Consider the following 18,441-nt stretch of genomic DNA (forward strand, 5'->3'; position numbering starts at 1 on the left):
TTATACGTGGATTTTTGGCTCCCATAACCCTGTTAACTGTATAGAAATTAATACAGTTAAAAGAGGAGAGGGAACTATGATTTAAAAAGAGTAAAGAAAGCCAATGAGAGCTATCAGGTTTCATTAGGCAAATATTTGAATAACTAGTATTTCAGAACAAGAAAGGAAAAGAGGGCAGAGTGCTTATTTAATTTAAAGTTAATATTTAATTTTAAAAAATAATAGCTGAGAATTTCTCAAACCTAGGAATGGACTTGGACTTACAAGTCCACCACATGATAATCCACCATATAATCTCAATGCACATAAAACTTCTCCAAGATAATTATAACGAAACTGTCAAAAATCAATGACAATGGCAGCCAGGGGGCAAAAAATAACCTACATGGGAACCCCTTAGGCCAGCAGCGGATTTCTCAGGAGAAACTCTAAAGGCCACCCTGGCCGGTGTAGCTCAGTTGGTTGGAGCATTGTCTCATACACCAAAAGGTAGCAGGTTCAATTTCCAGTCAGGGCACATACTCAGGTTGCAGGTTCAATCCCCAGTTTGAGCACGTGCAGGAAACAACCGATCGATTCTTTCTCTCTCTCAATGTTTAAGTAAGTAGAACAACAAATTGATTTTTCTCTCTTTCCCTCCTAAAATTAATAAATAAAAATATTTAAATTTATTACTATTAAGGCCAAGAACAAAATGACGAATTCAAAGTGCTAAAAGAAAAACTGACAGACAATAATACTTTAAATGGCAAAGTTATTTTTCAGATGTGAAGGAGAAATAAAGGCTTTCCCAGACAGACAAAAGCTAAGCAAGTTCATTACCACTACACCTGCCTTGCAAGAAATAGTGAAAGGAATCCTTCAAGCTGAAACAAAAAGACACTAATGAGCAACAGAAAAACATACAAAAGTACACAACGCACTGGTAAAGGTGAATATTTATAGTCAGATATAGAAACTCTATAACAGAATGGTGTGTTAACCACTTATTATATAAAGGTTAAAGAAAAAGTAGTAAAAAAACTATAGCTACTAAAATTCGTTAACAAAAGACAGCAAAAAAAAGTAAACTGAAATACCAAAACAAAAGGGGAGGAGTAAAAGGGTGGAGCCTTTTAAAGGAAAGGGAAGCTAAGTTGCTATCAGCACAAAACAGACTATTATCTAGGTCCTATGTAAGCCTCATGGTAACCACAAGACTAGATCCATGAAACAAAAAAAAGGGGAAGCAGATTATACCACCATGGAAAACCACAGATTTACAAAAATAGGCAGAAACAGAGGAAAAAAGAAACAATGTAAATACGAAACAACCAGAAAGCATTCAATAACACGACAGTGCCTGGTCGGCATGGCTCAGCGGTTGAGTTTCGACCTATGATCCAGGAGACAATGGTTCAATTCCCAGTCAGGGCACGTGCCCAGGTTGCAGGCTCAATCCCCAGTCGGCGGTGTGCAGGAAACAGCCAATCAGTGACTCTCATCATTGGTGTTTCTCTCCCCCTCTCCCCTTCTCTCTTTGAAATCAATAAAGGTATTAAAAAAAAAAAAAAAAAGATGACAGTGGTAAGGCCTTACATATCAATGATCAATTAATGTAAATTGACTGGAGTCACCAATCAAAAGGCACAGAATGGCTAGATGGATTAAAAAAGCTATGGAAAGCAAAACTTGGATAAGAAGAAACAACTGTAATAGAGAACTTCAATACCCCACTTTGCAATGGATAGATCATCCAGACTGAAAATCAACATGGAAATTTTGGAACTGAACCATACTTTAGACCAAATGAATTTGACATATATAGAACATTCCATCCAACAGCAGCAGATTACATATTCTTCTCAAGTACACATGGAATATTCTCCAGGATAGATTATATGATAGGACACAAAACAAGTCTTAGCAAACTTCAAAAGAGTGAAATAATTTCATCTTTTCTGACCCCAGTGGTATGGAATTAGTAACAATAAAAGGAAAGATGGAAAATCTAAAAATATGTGGGAAGTAAACAACACACTTCTGAAAAACCAATGAGTCAAAGAATAAATCAAAAGGGAAATTTTTTTAAATCTCAAAATAAAGGAAAATGGAAACACAACACACCAAAACCTATGGGATGCTGCAAAAGTAGTTGTGAGAGGGAAGTTTATGATAAACGTATATAATAAGAAATTAGATCTCAAACAACCTAACTTTATAATTCAAGGAAAAAGAAAAAGGACAAATTAAGCCCAGAGTTAGCAGAAGTAAGGAAATAAATAATAAAGAGTAGAATGGAAATAAATGAAATAGAGACCAGGAAAACAATAGGAAGGATCAACAAAACTAAGCTGGTTTTCTGAAAAGATAAAATTGACAAACCTTTAGCTAACTAAGAAGAGAGAAGACTCAAATATATAACATTAGAATTGAAAGAGGCAACATTATAACTGATACTACATAAATATATAGGATCATTAATGACTATAAACAATTATATGCCAACAAATTACATAACTGAGAAAAAAGTGGAACATTCCTGCAAAGACTGCATCAGGAAGAAATAGATGCAGACCAACAAGTAAAGACATTGAATCAGTAATCAAAAGCTTCCCAACACAGAAAACCCCAGGACCAGACAGCTTCACTGGTGAATTCTACCAAACATTTAAAGAACTAATGCGAATCCTTTTCAAAATCTTCCAAAAAACTGAAGATGAGGAACATTTCCAAACTTCTTCTACAAGACCAACATTACCCTGCTACAAAAGACAAATGAGGACACTACAAGAAAACAGCAGGCCGATAGACCCATGAAATTCTCAACAAAATATTAGCAAACCAAATTCAAGAACATACTGAAAAGATTACACACCATGACCAACAGATTTATCCCTGGGATGCAAGGATGGATCAACATATGCAAATCAATGTGTATCATGGCACATTAATAGAACAAAAGATAAAAACCACATGATCATCTCAATAGATGCAAAAAAGCATTTGACAAAATACAGCATCTTTTCACTAGGAAGAACATCAACAGACTGTGTACAGAAGAAACATACCTCAATATAATAAAGGCCATATACAACAAACTCATGCCTAATATATTCTAAGATCAGGAACAGGACAAAGATGCCCACTCTCACCACTTTTATTCAGTATAATACTGGAAGTCCTAGCTACAGCAGTCAGGCAAGACAAAGAAAAGGTAACCAAATTGGAAAGGAAGAAGTAAAACTGTCATTATTTGCAGATAATATGATTTTGTATATAGAAAATCTCAAAGGTTCAATTTAAAAAACAACAAAACTGTTGGGACTAATCAACAAATTCAATAAAGTTGCAGGATATAAAATCAACATACAGAATCCAGCTACACTTCTGTACAGTAAAAATGAAATATTTGGGAAAAATAAAGGAAACTATACATTCACAATAGTATCAAAACCAAAAACCTACCTAGAAATAAATTTAGCCAAGGAAGTAAAAGATCTGTAGGACGAAAACTTCAAGACTATTAAAGGAAATTAAAGAGACACAAATGGAAAGACATCTCATGGTCATTAATCAACAAAATTAATATTGTTTAAATGGTCATATACTACCCAAAGCCATCTTTAGAGTCAATGCAATCCACAAAATTCCAATGGAAATAGAAATTAAAAATAAAAAATCCTAAATTTTGTAAAGAACCACAAAAGACAAATAGACAAATCAATCCTGAGAAAAAAGAACAAAGCCAGAGGCATCACAATTCCTGACTTCAAACTATATTACAAAGCTACACTAATTAAAACAGTATGGTACTACCATATAAAGAGACACAAACCCATGGAGCATAATAGAGAGCCCAAATTAAAACCCCACATATATGGTCAACTAATACTCAACAAAGGAGCCAAGAATATTCAATGGGGAAAGGATAGTAGTCTCTTCAACAAATGTTATGAAAACTGGATAAACATATGCAGAAAAATGAAAGCAGACTTCTACCTTACAACATTCATGAAAGTAACTTGAAATGGATCAGAGACTTAAGACTTGAAACCATAAAACTTCTAAAGAAAACATAGGGGAGAAGCTCCTTGACATTGGTGTTGGCAATGATTTCTTGAATACAACACCGTAAGCACAAACAAAAGCAAAAATCAACAAATAAAAAATCATCAAACTTAAAAGCTTCTGCCCAGCAAAAGAAACAACAAAATGAAGAGGAAACCTATCAAATGGCTGAATATTTTGGTAAACCATATATCTGATAAGGGGTTAATATCCAAATAAAAAACTCACATAACTCAATAACAAAAAAATGGGCAGAGAAACTAAACATACATTTCCCCAAAGATATCCAAATAGCAAACACATACAAAAAAGATGCTCAACGTCATTAATTATCACAGAAATTCAAGTCAAAACCACAGTGAGATATCACCTCACACCTATTAGAATGGCTATCATCAAAAAGAGAAAACAAGTGCTGGAAAGGGTGTGGAGAAAAAGGAACCCTCATGCACTGCTGGTGGGAAAGCAAATTGATGCAGCCACCATGGAAAACAGTATGGAGGTTCCTCAAAAAATTAAAAATAGAACTACCATATGATCCAGCAATTCCATTCCTAGGTCTAATCCAAAGGAAATGAAAACAGGATATAGGAGAGGGATACCTGCATTACTGTGTTTACTGCAGCATTATTCGCAATAGCCAAGATATGAAAACAATTTAAATGTACATCAAAAGATGAATGGATAGCCCAGTCGGTGTGGCGCAGTGATTGAATGTCAACCCGTGCACCAACAGGTCTCTGGTTCACCCTAGCTGGTTTTGCTCGGTGGTTAGAGCATCGGCCTGCAGACTGAAGGGTCTCAGCTTCGATTCTAGTCAAGGGCACATAACTTGGTTTCAGGCTCGATCCCCGGCCCCAGTCAGGGCGTATGTGGGAGGCAACAAATCGATGTGTCATTCTCACATCAATATTTCCCTCCCTCCCTCCCTGTCCCTCCCTCCCTCTGCCTCCCTCTCTCTCTGAAAAGCAATGGGAAAAATATCCTCAGGTGAGGATTAAAAAAAAAAAAAGAGGTCACTGTTTCCATTCCCGGTCAGGGCACATGCCTGGGTTGCTGGCTCTGTTCCCAATGGGGAGCATACAGGAGGCAGCTGATCGATGTTTCTCTCTCCATTCTCACCCTTCCTTCCTCTCTCTAAAAATCAGTAAACACATTTTATAAAATATGTCAGTAGATAAAGAAGATGTAGTACATATATACAATTGGACATTATTCAGCCATGATAACAAAGAAAACCCTGCCACTTGCAAGCAACATGGATGAACCTTGAGGGCACTGAGCTAAGTGATAAAAGTCAGAGAAACACACTTATATGTGGAATCTAAAAAAAGCAAACTCATAAAACCAGAGAATGAGAAAAAGTCTCAGGAAGATGGCAGCAAAGGTAAACTCAGTACTCACCGCCTCCCACAACCACATCAAAATTACAACGAAAATACAGAACCATCATTCAGAACCTCCTCAAATCTAGCTGAATGGAAGTCCTAGAGGTAGGAAATTGAAGAACATCTAGACTGATAGGAGGGGCAGAGATGCGGGGCAGAATCAGGAGGAATCACGAAACCCTGCTGGTCCCACACCCAGGTGCAGCAGTTTAAAATCAGGAGGGGTATTTTGGCTGTAGAGGTTTCCTGGAGGAACAAGAAGTCTCAACCCCACATCAGGACCCACAGCCCAGGTTCCAGTGTCAGGAAGAGAAGTTCCCACAACTTTGGGCTGTAAAAAACAGCGAGGATTGTGGCTGAGTGACATGGAGGCTGCTGGAGTCCCAGGCAGCTCCTCTTAAAGGGCCGGCCCACAGACTGACTTGGACCCACTGCCTCTGAGCTCCAGCACTGGGGCAGCAGCTTGAAAGGAACCTGGGACATATGGGGAGGAACTAACTTGCTTGGAATCAGGGTGAAGGCTGGAGGGGCAGCTTTCTAAAAGACAAAAGTGCTGGCAGAGGCCATTGCTCCTTTGCTGAGCCCTCACCCACAGAGCCAGCAGGCAGGAACCATATCTGAATCTCCAGCATCCTGGCTTATACCTTTCACCCTGCTCTGGTAATTCCCAGAGACCCCACCCCTCCCTACTTGCAGGCAGCCTGCCTTGGTTCATAGCTTGGCATTGCCTGGACACCTCTAAGCCCAACACAAGGAGCAGCCATCTACAGATTGCTGTATATCTCACGCTGGGTGGCCCTGAGCAGAGCACAGGCAGAGGCTGATTTGTACCGCCTGGGAGGCCCCAGAGACAGTGCACCCAGTGGTCAGTTTCGACCCCAACAGGTTACAACCCTACCACATCTACAAGTGACACACTCAAGGGGCGCACTCGGTGAACACCAAAGCTCCGCTGAAGCAAATCCTGCTCCATAGGGGTGTTCCCAGTAAAGCAGCTCTTTGACTGTAGTTGCAGCTTGTCCTCACAGCCAATAGTCCTGGAAGTCAATTCATTCCAGTGACACCACCAGCAACCAAGGCTCAACTACAACAGGACAGTGCACACAGCCCACACAGGGGTGCACCTGGAGTACCCAGCTCAGGTAACTGGGGAGGCTGAGCCACTGGGCTCTACAGTACACCTACATAAAGCCACTCTACCAATTCCAGGAGACACAGCAGCTCTACCTAATATATAGAAACAAACACTGGGAAGCAGCTAAAATGCAGAAGCACAGAAATATGTCACAAATGAAAGAACAGGAGAAATCTCCAGAAAAAGAACTAAATGAAATGGAAGCAAGCAAACTACTAGATACAGAGTTCAAGACAATGGTTATAAGGATGCTCAAGAAACTTAATGAGAATTTCAAGGATATTGGTAAGAATTTTAAGGAAATTAGTTAGATTATCGACATAAAAAAGAACCAGTCAGAAATAAAGAATACACTAACTGAAATGAATAATTCACAGGGCAGCAACAGTACGGTAAAGGATGCAGAGAACCAAATCAGCAATTTGGAATATGAGGAAGAAAAAAACACCCAATCAGAACAGCAAAAGGAAAAAAGAATCCAAAACTATGAAGACAGTGTAAGGAGCCTCTGGGACAATTTCAAGCTTACCAACATTCAAATAATGGGGATGCTGGAAGGAGACGAGAAGGAGCAAGATATTGAAAACCTATTTGAAAAAATAATGACAGGAAACGTCCCCCAACTGATGAAAGAAATAGACTTACAAGTCCAGGAAGCACAGAGTGTCCCAAACAAGAAGAACCCAAAGAGGCCCACACCAAAACACATCATAATTAAAATGCCAAAGGTTAAAGACAAAGAGAGAATCTTAAAAGCAGCAAGAGAAAAGCAATTAGTTACCTACAAGGGAGCACCCATACGACTGTCAGCTGATTTTTCAACAGAAACTGCAGGCCAAAAGAGAGTGGCAAGAACTATTTAAAATGAAAAGCAAGGACCTACAACTGAGATTACCCAGCAAAGCTATCATTTAGGTCAGATAAATGATAGAATTGAAGGTCAAAGAGCTTCCCAGAGAAGAAAAAGCTAAAGGAATTCACTACCATCAAATCAGTATTACATGAAATGTTAAAGGGTCTACTTTAAGAAGAAGCTAATGAACAAAATAAGCTGACGAACAAAATAGATCCAGAGACATTGAAGCTTGCAACATACTGACGTATTTCAGAGGGAAGGGTAGGGCGGGCGGGAGAGTAATTAACCAAATAACTTATATGCATATATGCAAAACCCATGGACACAGACAGTAATACAGTGAAAGCCTGAGGAGGGGGTGGGAGTAGGGTTGAGGAGGTCAATGCGGGGGAAAAGGGGACATCTGTAATACTTTCAACAATAAAGGTAAATTTAAAAATAAGTACAAACAGAGAATGCAATGGTGGTTACCAAGGACTGGGAGATTGGGGTATAGGAGAAACGTGATTGAAGGGTACAAAGTAGCAACAAGTAGTAAAATAAGTCCTAGAGTTCTAATGCACAGTATAGTGAATAAAGACAATAATACTGTATTATAATCCGCAAACTTACTAAGAGACCAGATCTTAATTATTCTGACCTCTAAAAAGAAATGATAATTATGTCATGGTGATACAGATGCTAATTATTGCTACTCTGGTAATCATAATATATAAATGTATCAAATCAACATGCTGTACATCTTAAATTTATACAATGTTATATGTCAAATATATTTCGATTTTAAAAAGATAAAAATTTCAGTTCAACAAAAGATACTGTAAAAAGTAAAAAGACAAACCCTAGAATGGGAGAAAATATTTGTAATACAAGTAAGTGTTGAAGGAATAAACACAGGAAAAGGAGGTCAACATATTTATTAATGTGGGTGATGCAAAACTATGATGAGATACTGTTAATCCCCTCCAGATTGGCAAAAATTTAAGTCTGTCAATAGCAAGTATTAACAAAGTGTGGCGCAAAGCAAGCACTTACATTGCTGGTGAGAAAGTAAAGTCATCTCAAAAAATAATTCAACAAAATCTAATAGCGTTTAAAGTATTCATACCAATTACCCGGTAATGCGCTAGGTATATGCCCTAGAGAAATTTAATGTGTGTACCAGAAATGTATCACAATGCTCACAGCACTACTGGGTAACATCCTGCAACTTAAAAAAATCACCTATCAACAGAAAATAGTAAATAGTAAATTGTAATATATTCGATAAATGGAATGCCACCTGGCAGTGAAAATTCATGAGCTGCAGATCAATATGACTGACTCTCAAAAGCAACATATAGTGAAAATGACAATGGAATACACCCGGTAGGAGACTGTTCAGATAGCTCAAAAACAAGTAAAACATTTTTCTGGGGATGTACCTATGGGAGTAGAAACTACAAGGAAAAGTAATGTGATATGATCATGGAGGGGACAGTTTTCAGTCCTCTAATATATTTCTTGATTTAGCTAGCTGTTATCGAAGTTTTTCCTTTATAATTGTCAAACTGCATATGCTATATCCACTTTTCTAAATTTAATTCACAAAAATAAGTTCTAAAACTCCTAGGCAGGTTAAAGACCCGGTTGTGAAAACAAACGTTCATAGGAGAAAATGGTATATTTGTGACTGAAAATTGAGGATTTCTTAAAGTCATCAAAAAAGATTGATAAATACAATATTAAAAGAAAAACATGCATATGAAAAACACAAACTGAAAAGCTAAACCCAGACAGCAAGATGATATTGGCAGTGCTTATAACTGACAAAAGATAAGAACACAGACTAACTGACTTAAATAAAAAGAAATATAAACACCCCACCCCACCCCAAAGTTTTAAGTGGGCAAAAGGAATGTAGAGGCAAAGTCATAGAAAGAAAAGAGAGCCCACCATATGGGAGAACATATTTGCCGGTGATACATCTGATAAGGGGTTAATCTCCAAAATATATAAAGAACTTTACAACTCAACACCAGGAAGACAAACCAATTTAAAAATGGGCCTGAATTACACACTACTCCAAAGAGGACATACAGATGGCCAACAGGTATATGAAAAAATGCTCAATGTCACTAATTATCAGATGCAAATTAAAACAACAATGAGGTATCACCTCACACCTACCAAAATGGCTACCACCAATAAACCAACAAACAACAAGTGTTGTTGAGGATGTGGAAAAGAAAATTCTGGTGCACTGTGGGCAGGAATGCAGACTGGTGCAGGCACTGTGTAAAACAGTATGGAGATTCCAGAAAAAATTAAAAATGGAACTTCCTTTTGACCCAGCGAGCCCACTTCTAGGAATATATCCAAATAATCCTGAAACACCAATCAGAAAGAATACATGCACCCCTATGTTCACAGCAGCATTACTTACAATAAGCCTCAAAATACAAAGGAAAACCACGGTCTAGGAAAATTTATTTGCCAAGGATGTATCTGATAAGGGGCTAATTTCCAAAGTGTACAAAGAACTCATACTATTCAGCAAGCAGAAGGCAAACAATCCAATTGAAAAATGGGCAAAGGACCTGAAGAGACACTTCTCCAAAGAGGACATACGGATGGCCAAGAGACATATGAGAAAATGCTCAACATCACTAATCATCAGAGAGATGCAAATTAAAACCACAATGAGATATCACTTCACACCTGTCAGAATGGCTGCCATCAACAAATCAACAAATGACATGTGCTGGCGAGGGGAAGGGGGAACCCTAGTACACTGCTGGTGGGAATGCAGACTGGTGCAAACACTATGGAAAACAGTATGGAGGTTCCCCAAAAAATTAGAAATGGAGCTGCTGTTTGACCCAGTGATTCGACTCCTAGGAATGTATCCTAAGAATCCTGAAACATTCATCAGAAAGAATATATGTACCCCGATGTTCATAGCAGCACAGTTTACAATAGCTAAAACCTGGAAACAGCCCAAGTGCCCATCAGTAGATGAGTGAATAAAAAAGCTGTGGGACATATACACCATGGAATACTACGCAGCTGTAAAGAGAAAGAATCTCTTACCCTTTGTGACAGTATGGATGGACCTGGAGAAAATTATGCTAAGTGAAATAAACCAGGCAGAGAAAGACAAACATCACATGATCTCGCATATACATGCACTCTAAAGAACTTAATAAACTGATGAACAGAATAGATTCAATGACATGGAAGCATGGATCAGCCTGCAAATGTCAGAGGGAGGAGGGCAGGTGGGTGGAGGGGGAGAAAGTAACCAAAGAATTTATATGCACATATGCACAACCCAAGGGCACGGACAATGGTGGGGAGAGGGACTGGGGAGGGCGGTTGGACGGGGTGAAACGGGTCATTGGGGGGGGAAGGGACATCTGTAATATTTTAAACAAAAATAAAAATTAAAAATTAAAAAATAAATAAAAAAGACTTTGTGCAGCCCTATTCATGCTACTGACAAACTGGGAGAAAACCTGAATGCCCATCAGCAGAGAAACTTGACTGGCAAATACACATGGATTCTGTATAGCTATTAAAATCAATAAACTAGAGTTTATATGTGTTAATGTGGTAAGTCTTAAAATATGGAGAGAAAAAAGCAAATTGCAGAAGGATACATAAAGTCTGTAAACAATACTATATTAATTTATGGGCACAATATAGTAAAAGAATGAGTAACCAGGACAGGAATACTGTCAGGATGGAAATTAAGTGGGGGAGTGGGATACACAGGGGCTTCAATTAAAATTACAGTGTTTTATTTATTAAGTTAGATATAAATTCTCTATTCTTTAAATTCCTGAAATGTCTTCTTAAAAGATCATGCATCTTCTTACCTTGTGTGGGCAAATTATTTTTCTTGTATATTTCTAGCTGGGTTCCTGAAGAATTTTGACTCTTCTCAATTTGAACTGATGAATTCTACATAGGAGATAGATAATTGAATATAAAATTAGTATTAGCCTACATATTAGTACAATAAATCAAACTAACAGAACTCAGCTTGCAATGAGAATGTTTTAAGTTTGTTCACTTACATTATTTTCATTTATCACTAGAGATCAGAGTGAACAACACACACACACCCACACACACTACCTCTGGAAATATATTCATTCCTCAAGTTAAGGGAATAACAGACAATGTAAAAAGAAACAGTCTTCTGTGACTGTTACTAGAGCCAGAGGAGAGGGCAGGAACTCATGGTTGCCATCGGCAGAACTCCCTTATCTCAGCCTCCCTGGTGAATGCTTCCCCCCACTGTCTTGCCCTAACTGAACCCTAGCTCCCACTGAGAAGAATGCTCACCACTGTCCCTCGAAGGGATGGAGGTTTCTCACCCTCAGAGCTCACAACCCTACATTTAGAGGTAAGGTAGGTGTCCTCCTTGCTCCCCGTCACTGCTTCCAACCAAATCTCTTTCTTTCCTCCCTACCCACCCCCACCTAGCTCCAAGTCTCATGGTGGTGTACTCACCCACCATCTAGCCCTCCTTGCCAGATGATTCTCCAATGCCTAGCTTCGGCTTCCTGATCTACTCTTCCTCCAATCTCAGCCGTGCACTCCCATGGGCAAACTCTAGAACTAGCCATTATCACTATTAGCAATGATCAATAACTTCAATTTCAAAGCACTTGAATCCAGAATGAGAAGCATTCTATAAAATAATTGGCCTGGTCTATTCAAAAAGCCAATGCCATTTAGTGTTCAAGTATTTATGGGTGAGATGCCATGATTTCTGCAACTACCTCCAAATGGTCTAACAAAGTACATATACACAACATGACAAAATGTTAACAGTGGTTCAATCTAGGCAAGTATTCAGGTGTTCAATGGACAGTTCTTTAAAATGCCTCTATCTGGTGAAGCTTCCATAATGAAATGTTTGAGGAAGAAGGGAGAATTCTACTTTTTGACTATCATAGCTTATCCGTCAGTTCATTCCTCTAATATCCTAACTCCAACAATGCTTACAGCCTACAGGGTCCTACAAGTCATTGATCCATGTGTTCAACGTTCCTTACAACCCTGTAGCCTGTGCCATTCTTAAGCAGATTAAGTTCATGGGTCAATACATACTATCAACTTCCAAGCCCGTTTCTCCCCTCTGTGGTTTTCCCCCTGATAACCATACCTCTCCTAAAACTCTCCACCAACCAATACTCAAAAAGACAAACAAACAAAAAAATGCAAGCCATTCTCACTGGAAATGATCTCTAACCTATATGGGCTCCCAGTGCAGCCCAGGATTCAGACTACACTTCCCAGTCCTTTGGCTTTCCTCCCTCTTAGACAACTATTTCACACTTTCTCGCATGTTCGCCATCTTCACTGTCGGCAGAGTACCATGCTTCCCACTTCACTGAGAAAGTTAAAGCATCAGGAGGGCACTTCCTACCAAGTGGCACCACACACTTAGCCCTGGGTCCAGACCTTAGACCTTCTGTTATTGGACTTGAACTGCCCATGCTCCTGGCCAAGGTCAGCCCCCCTCCATTCATTCATTCCCTAAGTCCCATCTCCCCTCATGAACACTGAGCCAACTACTTTCTCCTGCATAATTTTCCTCTCTACTGAACCAATTCTACCAATACACAAATACTTGTTAATTTCCAACTTAGAAACAGGAAAACAACTTCCTCTACAGCCTCTATCCCTTTTCTTTACATTTACTGCAAAATTTTTCCACACAGCTCTCATATTCTGTCTGAAACTTCTCCCCATTCTCTCTTATTCAGTCAGGCCTTTATCTTCGACACACCTCTACTTGGTAAATCCAATGACCAACCTTCAGTCATCAACTTACTGAGCAGCATCCTTTGCCACCTGTTGGCCACATTCTCCTCCTTTAGGGCCTTTCTCAACTTGGCTCTCAGAACACCACATGGGCGTCCTTTCCTTCCTAATTCCTGGCTGTTTGTTCTCCTTACCCCCCAGTTTCTCACTCTGGCTCAGTATTTGGACCTCTTCACTTTCAGTTTCATCTCTCCCAGCCCAAGTCTTCACCACACATTCTGATGACCCTAAACTTCTAGCTCCAACCTGACTTCTCCTGAACATCTTCACCTGATGTTCATTGGCATTTCAAACTCACCTTGTCTGCATCTGAGCTCCTAAGGTCCATGGCCCTGAGCAATATGTGTTGTCTTCTTGTGGACTTTCATAACAAATGGAAATTCTCACATTAAGAAGAAAAAAAAACCCACACTAAACTGGGAAGCCATTCCTAACTCCTTTCTTGCTGTCACACCCCCTCTATCCAGTTCATCAATAAATCCCAACCACTTCTCAACCCCTCCAATGCCAGTCCCCCAGTCTAAGCCACTATCATCTCACCTCTGGTCTGAATTACTGCAACAATCCCCGTTGGTGTTCCTGACTGGGTCCATAGTTCCCCACCCCCTCAGTCTATTCGTAAGTCTAGAGCAGAGTGAGCTAAATGTTGGGGAATTAAGAGGTGTAATATGGCTCCAGCAGCAGAGGCCTCTGGGAAATGTTGGACTCTGTTTAACCCTCTGTAGCCTCAAGCATGGCTGACTACCCAGAAAGCCAAATGCCACCCAAAGATAAATGTCAAGCCCCCAGGAAGGAAGTTAATGAATGTATAGAGTGTAATAACTGCCTGGTGTTATCCGTTAACTTAGAAATGCATTGTTCTTTTCGGTGGTTTACATGACTACCCACCATATGGTTTTACTTGTAACCCCCTATAAAAAAAGAGACTCTGTCCTGGAAGAGGGTGGATTCTTCCTGACTGCAACCACTGGGAGCAGCTGCCTTACTCATGTATGTAAGTTTCTCTATTAAAGCTCTTATAAATTTGAGTAAAGCTACATGTCAGTTCTTCAGAGTCAATCCTGAATTTAGACTTTTGGGGCTTTCCCCAACACTAAGATAAAGGATTAGGCCACCCCTTCAATCAGAGCCCTGCAAGGGCTCCCCATTGCACTCAGAGAAAAAGCCCGAGTGCTTACAGAAACTATTAAGGCCTAATGAAATCTGCACCTGGCACCCTTCATCATATCTCTGATTTCACCCCCTACAATTCTCCCCACTTACTCTGCTCCAGCTTACAGCAAGTCCTCACTTAACATCCTTGATAGATTCTGCAACTTTGGCGAAATGATGTATAATAACAATTTTACCAGGCTAACTGATATAAGTAAGAGTTAAGTTCCTACAGCATCAACCTTATAATGAAATGACACTATTCAAGGGCCAGCTATAGCAGCTCTGGACTTGCTCAACCTCAGGCCCTCCAAGCAGACAGCCTCCAGGCCTGGGGCTCCTGTGCCTGCTCTGCTTCTCACCCAGGTCTCAGCAGAGCTTAGCTCCTCTTCAGCAGTTCTTCAAATGTTGCTTTCTCTGTAAGGCCTTCCCTGGCCATCCTACCTAAACTGCAACACCCTATTCCCCCTCCTTGCTTTTTCTCCTTGATTTTCACCACTATGTCACATACCATATATTTTATTTATCTTATTTATAGTCTTTCTACCACCACTAGAATATTAAGTTCCAAAGGAGCAGGGATGTTTGCCTGTTTTGTTCATTGCTTTATCTGCAGTGCCTAAAAGCAGTGCCTGGCAAACCAGAGTTGTGAACAGAGATGAATGAAACACCAATTACTTAATTCAAAAGGGTCACATGCATGTGACTCTCTGCAAAACTTCCCTTGGCCTGTTTTAACTGAGACTGTCTGCCTACTGTTTATAATAATCCCTTTATAAGAATTATACAAATAAATTTGAAAACTATCTTTATAGCAATGCTCAAAAGAAATTTTAAATTATGGTAAATATATATATAGCATAACATTTACCATCCTTTTTCTTTTTTTTTTGCTTAATCCTCACAAAAGGACATTTTTTCCATTGACTAATTTTAGAGAGAGTGGAACGCTGGGGGGTGGAGGGGAGGGAGGGAAGGGGAGGCAAAGGAGGGAGAGGCAAGGGAGGGAAGAGGCAAGGGAGGGAGAGGCAAGGGAGGGAGAGGGAGAGAGGGGAGAAGGGGGGGAGGGGCAGGGGAAGGAAGGCAGAGCAGTGAGGAAGGGGTAGGGTGGGGCAGGGAGGGAGGGAGGGAGGGGCAGGGCAGGGAGGGAGGGAAGGAGAGGGGAGAGGGAGGGAGGCAAAGAAAAGCATGGATGATAAAGAGACACATCAATTGGCTGCCTCCCGCACACGCCCTGACCAGGGCCAGGGATCCAACCTGCAACCCAGGTACACGCCCTTGACTAGGAATCGAACCTGACACCCTTCAGTGTGGGGGCCAATGCTCTAACCACTGAGCAGCACTGGTCAGAGTAACAGTTACCTTCTTAAACCATGTTAAAGTGTACAGGTCAGTGGTATTAAGTACATTCACACTCTCATACAACTATCACCACCATCCATTCGCAAAACTCTCTTCAACTTGCAAAACTGAAACTGTTCCCATTAAACACTAACCCGTCATTCTCCCCTCCCTGCAGACCTGGCAACCACCCTTCTACTTTCTGTCTCTTTAAGGATCTGACTGCTCAAATATTTAACATCTCCCCCTAATCTGATGAAGCTGGCTGGTCTCCAAACCTACCATGGACCCCTCTTTCTTCACAGCAGTCCTGCACTGACCCGTCTTGGTGCTGCCCTCAGCGGCTTCCACTTTCTTCCAAGCATCAAGTCGGAATCTTTCCATCACTTTTATTTCTTCCCGAAGGTCTGTGTTCTCTTTGACCAGCATTTCTATCTGGCTTCTAAGACGGCCAAGTGTGCTTGACCATTTTGCTTCTTTTCTTTTCAAATCTTCCTGTAAATCTGCCACCTGCTGTTTCAAAGCCTGTCACACCCCCCCCCCAAAAAAAAGCATTAGAATTAAAACAATGAAATAGAAGAAAAAAGACAGGCTAGCTAGCCTAGTACAGAGAACAGAAAAGGGAAGGTTCAGTCAATCACATTTCAATAAAGCTGGGATTTTCAGGAAAGGGAATAGGGGTTCACTTCATACCATCAGCAAAATTAATTCCAGGAATCAGAAGGAGGAAGCAGACACCACTTATAAGTTCACTGAAATAACATGGCCTTGATATTAATTAAAATATAAGAGATAAACAGGGGATATCTAGTGAAGAAAAAATTAATAGGAATTAATTACTAACTGAAGGAAGAAGAGCTGAAGTGAAGAGAATAAAAGATTCAAAGTCAAAACTACCAGCCCTGAAAACTGATTCTACTGGGAATTTATAAGAAATAGATTTTAAGAAAATGAGTTTAGATGAACTAAATGACCTAAGTGAAGAAAGTCCTGGAAATGTCTAGAAGCAATCTGCAACTGTGTAAAGAGAAATAGAGATCAATGTCAGAACTAAGGAGAGATGGTCAACTAGCTACTCAGCATACGTAGGTACAAGTCATGGGGAGTGACTGCAAGCTAAGGAAAGAAGTATAGACAGAAGCAGGAAGCATTCCCCACCACCCACCTGAGAACCTGTTCATTCAGATATGGAACTGAAGGCAGTGAGAATCCTAACCACCTCATTAACACGCACTGACAACCTGACACCCATCCATGCTCATACAAACCTCACAACAGCCAACAAAGTGCTTCTCCAGTGAACACATGAATGATAAGAAAACGAAACAGCCTACTGCTCACATGGAGAAAGTTATAGTTGTCTGGAGAGATCAAACCAGCCACAACATTCCCTTAAACCAAAGCCTAATCCAAAGTAAGACTCTAAAGCTTCAATTCTGTGAAGGCTGAGGGAGGTAAGGAAGCTTAGAGGAAAAGTCTGAAGCTAGCAGAGGTTGGTTCATGAGGTTGAAGGAAAGAAGCAGTCTCCATAACATAAAAGTTCAAGGTGAAGCAGCAAGTGCTGATGTAGAAGCTGCAGCAAGTTATCCAGAAGATCTAGCTAAGATAATGAAGGTGGTTACACTCAACAAGATTTTCAATGTAGACAAAACAGCGTTATATTGGAAGAAAATGCCATCTAGACTTTTAAAGCTGTCAAGGAGTCAATGCTTGGCTTCAAAGCTTCCAAGGACAGGCTAACTCTGTTAGGGGCTAATGCAGCTGGTGACTTTAAGTTGAAGCCAGCGCCCATTTACCATTCTGACAATCCTAAGGCCCTTAAGAATTATGCAAAATCTACTCTGCCCGTGCTCTATAAATGGAACAACAAAGGAGGAATGAAAGCACATCTGTTTACAACATAGTTCACTGATTATTTTAAGCCCACTGTTGAGACCACTGCTCAGAAAAAATATTTCCTTTCAAAACATTACTGTTCCTTGACAATGCACTTGGTCACCCAAGAGCTCTGATGGAGATGTACGAGAGTAATGGTTTCTCATCCATTTTGCAGCCCCTGGATCACGGAGTAATTTTTACTTTCAAGTGTTACTAATTAAGAAATGTACTTCATAAGGCTATAGCCGCCATAGATAGTGATTCCTCTGATGGATCCTGGCCAACTATAAATTGAAAACCTTCTGTAAAGGATTCACCTTTCCAGATGCCATTAAAAACATTAATGATTCATGGGAAAAGATCAAAACAATAACATTAACATTAACATTAACATTAACGAGTTTGGAAGTTGATTCCAAACCTCATGGATGACTTTGAGGGGATTAAGACTTCAGTGGAGGAAGTAACTGCAGATGTGGAAATAGCAAGAGAACTAGAATTAGAAGCGGAGCCTACAGATGTGACTGAATTCCTGCAAATTCAAGCTAAAACTTTAACAGATAAGGAGCAAAGAGAGTGGTTTCTGGAGATGGAATCTACTCTTGGTGAAGAAGCTGTGAAGATGTTAAAATGAAAACAAAGGACTTAGAATATTACATCAACTTAGTTGATAAAGCAGTGGCTGGGTTTGAGAGAACTGACTCCAATTTTGAAAGAAGTTCTACCGTGGGTAAAATGCTATCAAACAGCATCACATGCTACAGAGAAATCATTTGTGAAAGAATCAATCAATGCAGCAAACTTCATTGTTGCCTTATTTT

General features: G+C 40.0%; 1 protein-coding gene across 3 annotated transcripts in view; it reads right to left on the reverse strand.

The window, feature by feature from the left end:
* CPAP (centrosome assembly and centriole elongation protein) overlaps nt 1–18,441 on the reverse strand; it is a 65,583-nt gene that overhangs the window by 6,651 nt on the left and 40,491 nt on the right. For all 3 annotated transcript variants that reach the window (XM_081126763.1, XM_081126765.1, XM_081126764.1), the window contains 2 exons: nt 16,025–16,267; nt 11,290–11,374 (listed from right to left, as the gene is read on the reverse strand). In XM_081126763.1, coding sequence (XP_080982889.1) covers nt 11,290–11,374; nt 16,025–16,267 — 328 coding nt within the window. The remainder of the gene's footprint in view (nt 1–11,289; nt 11,375–16,024; nt 16,268–18,441) is intronic.

Source organism: Miniopterus schreibersii, assembly GCF_964146895.1.
Source record: "Miniopterus schreibersii genome assembly, chromosome: 2".
Taxonomy (NCBI): domain Eukaryota; kingdom Metazoa; phylum Chordata; class Mammalia; order Chiroptera; family Miniopteridae; genus Miniopterus; species Miniopterus schreibersii.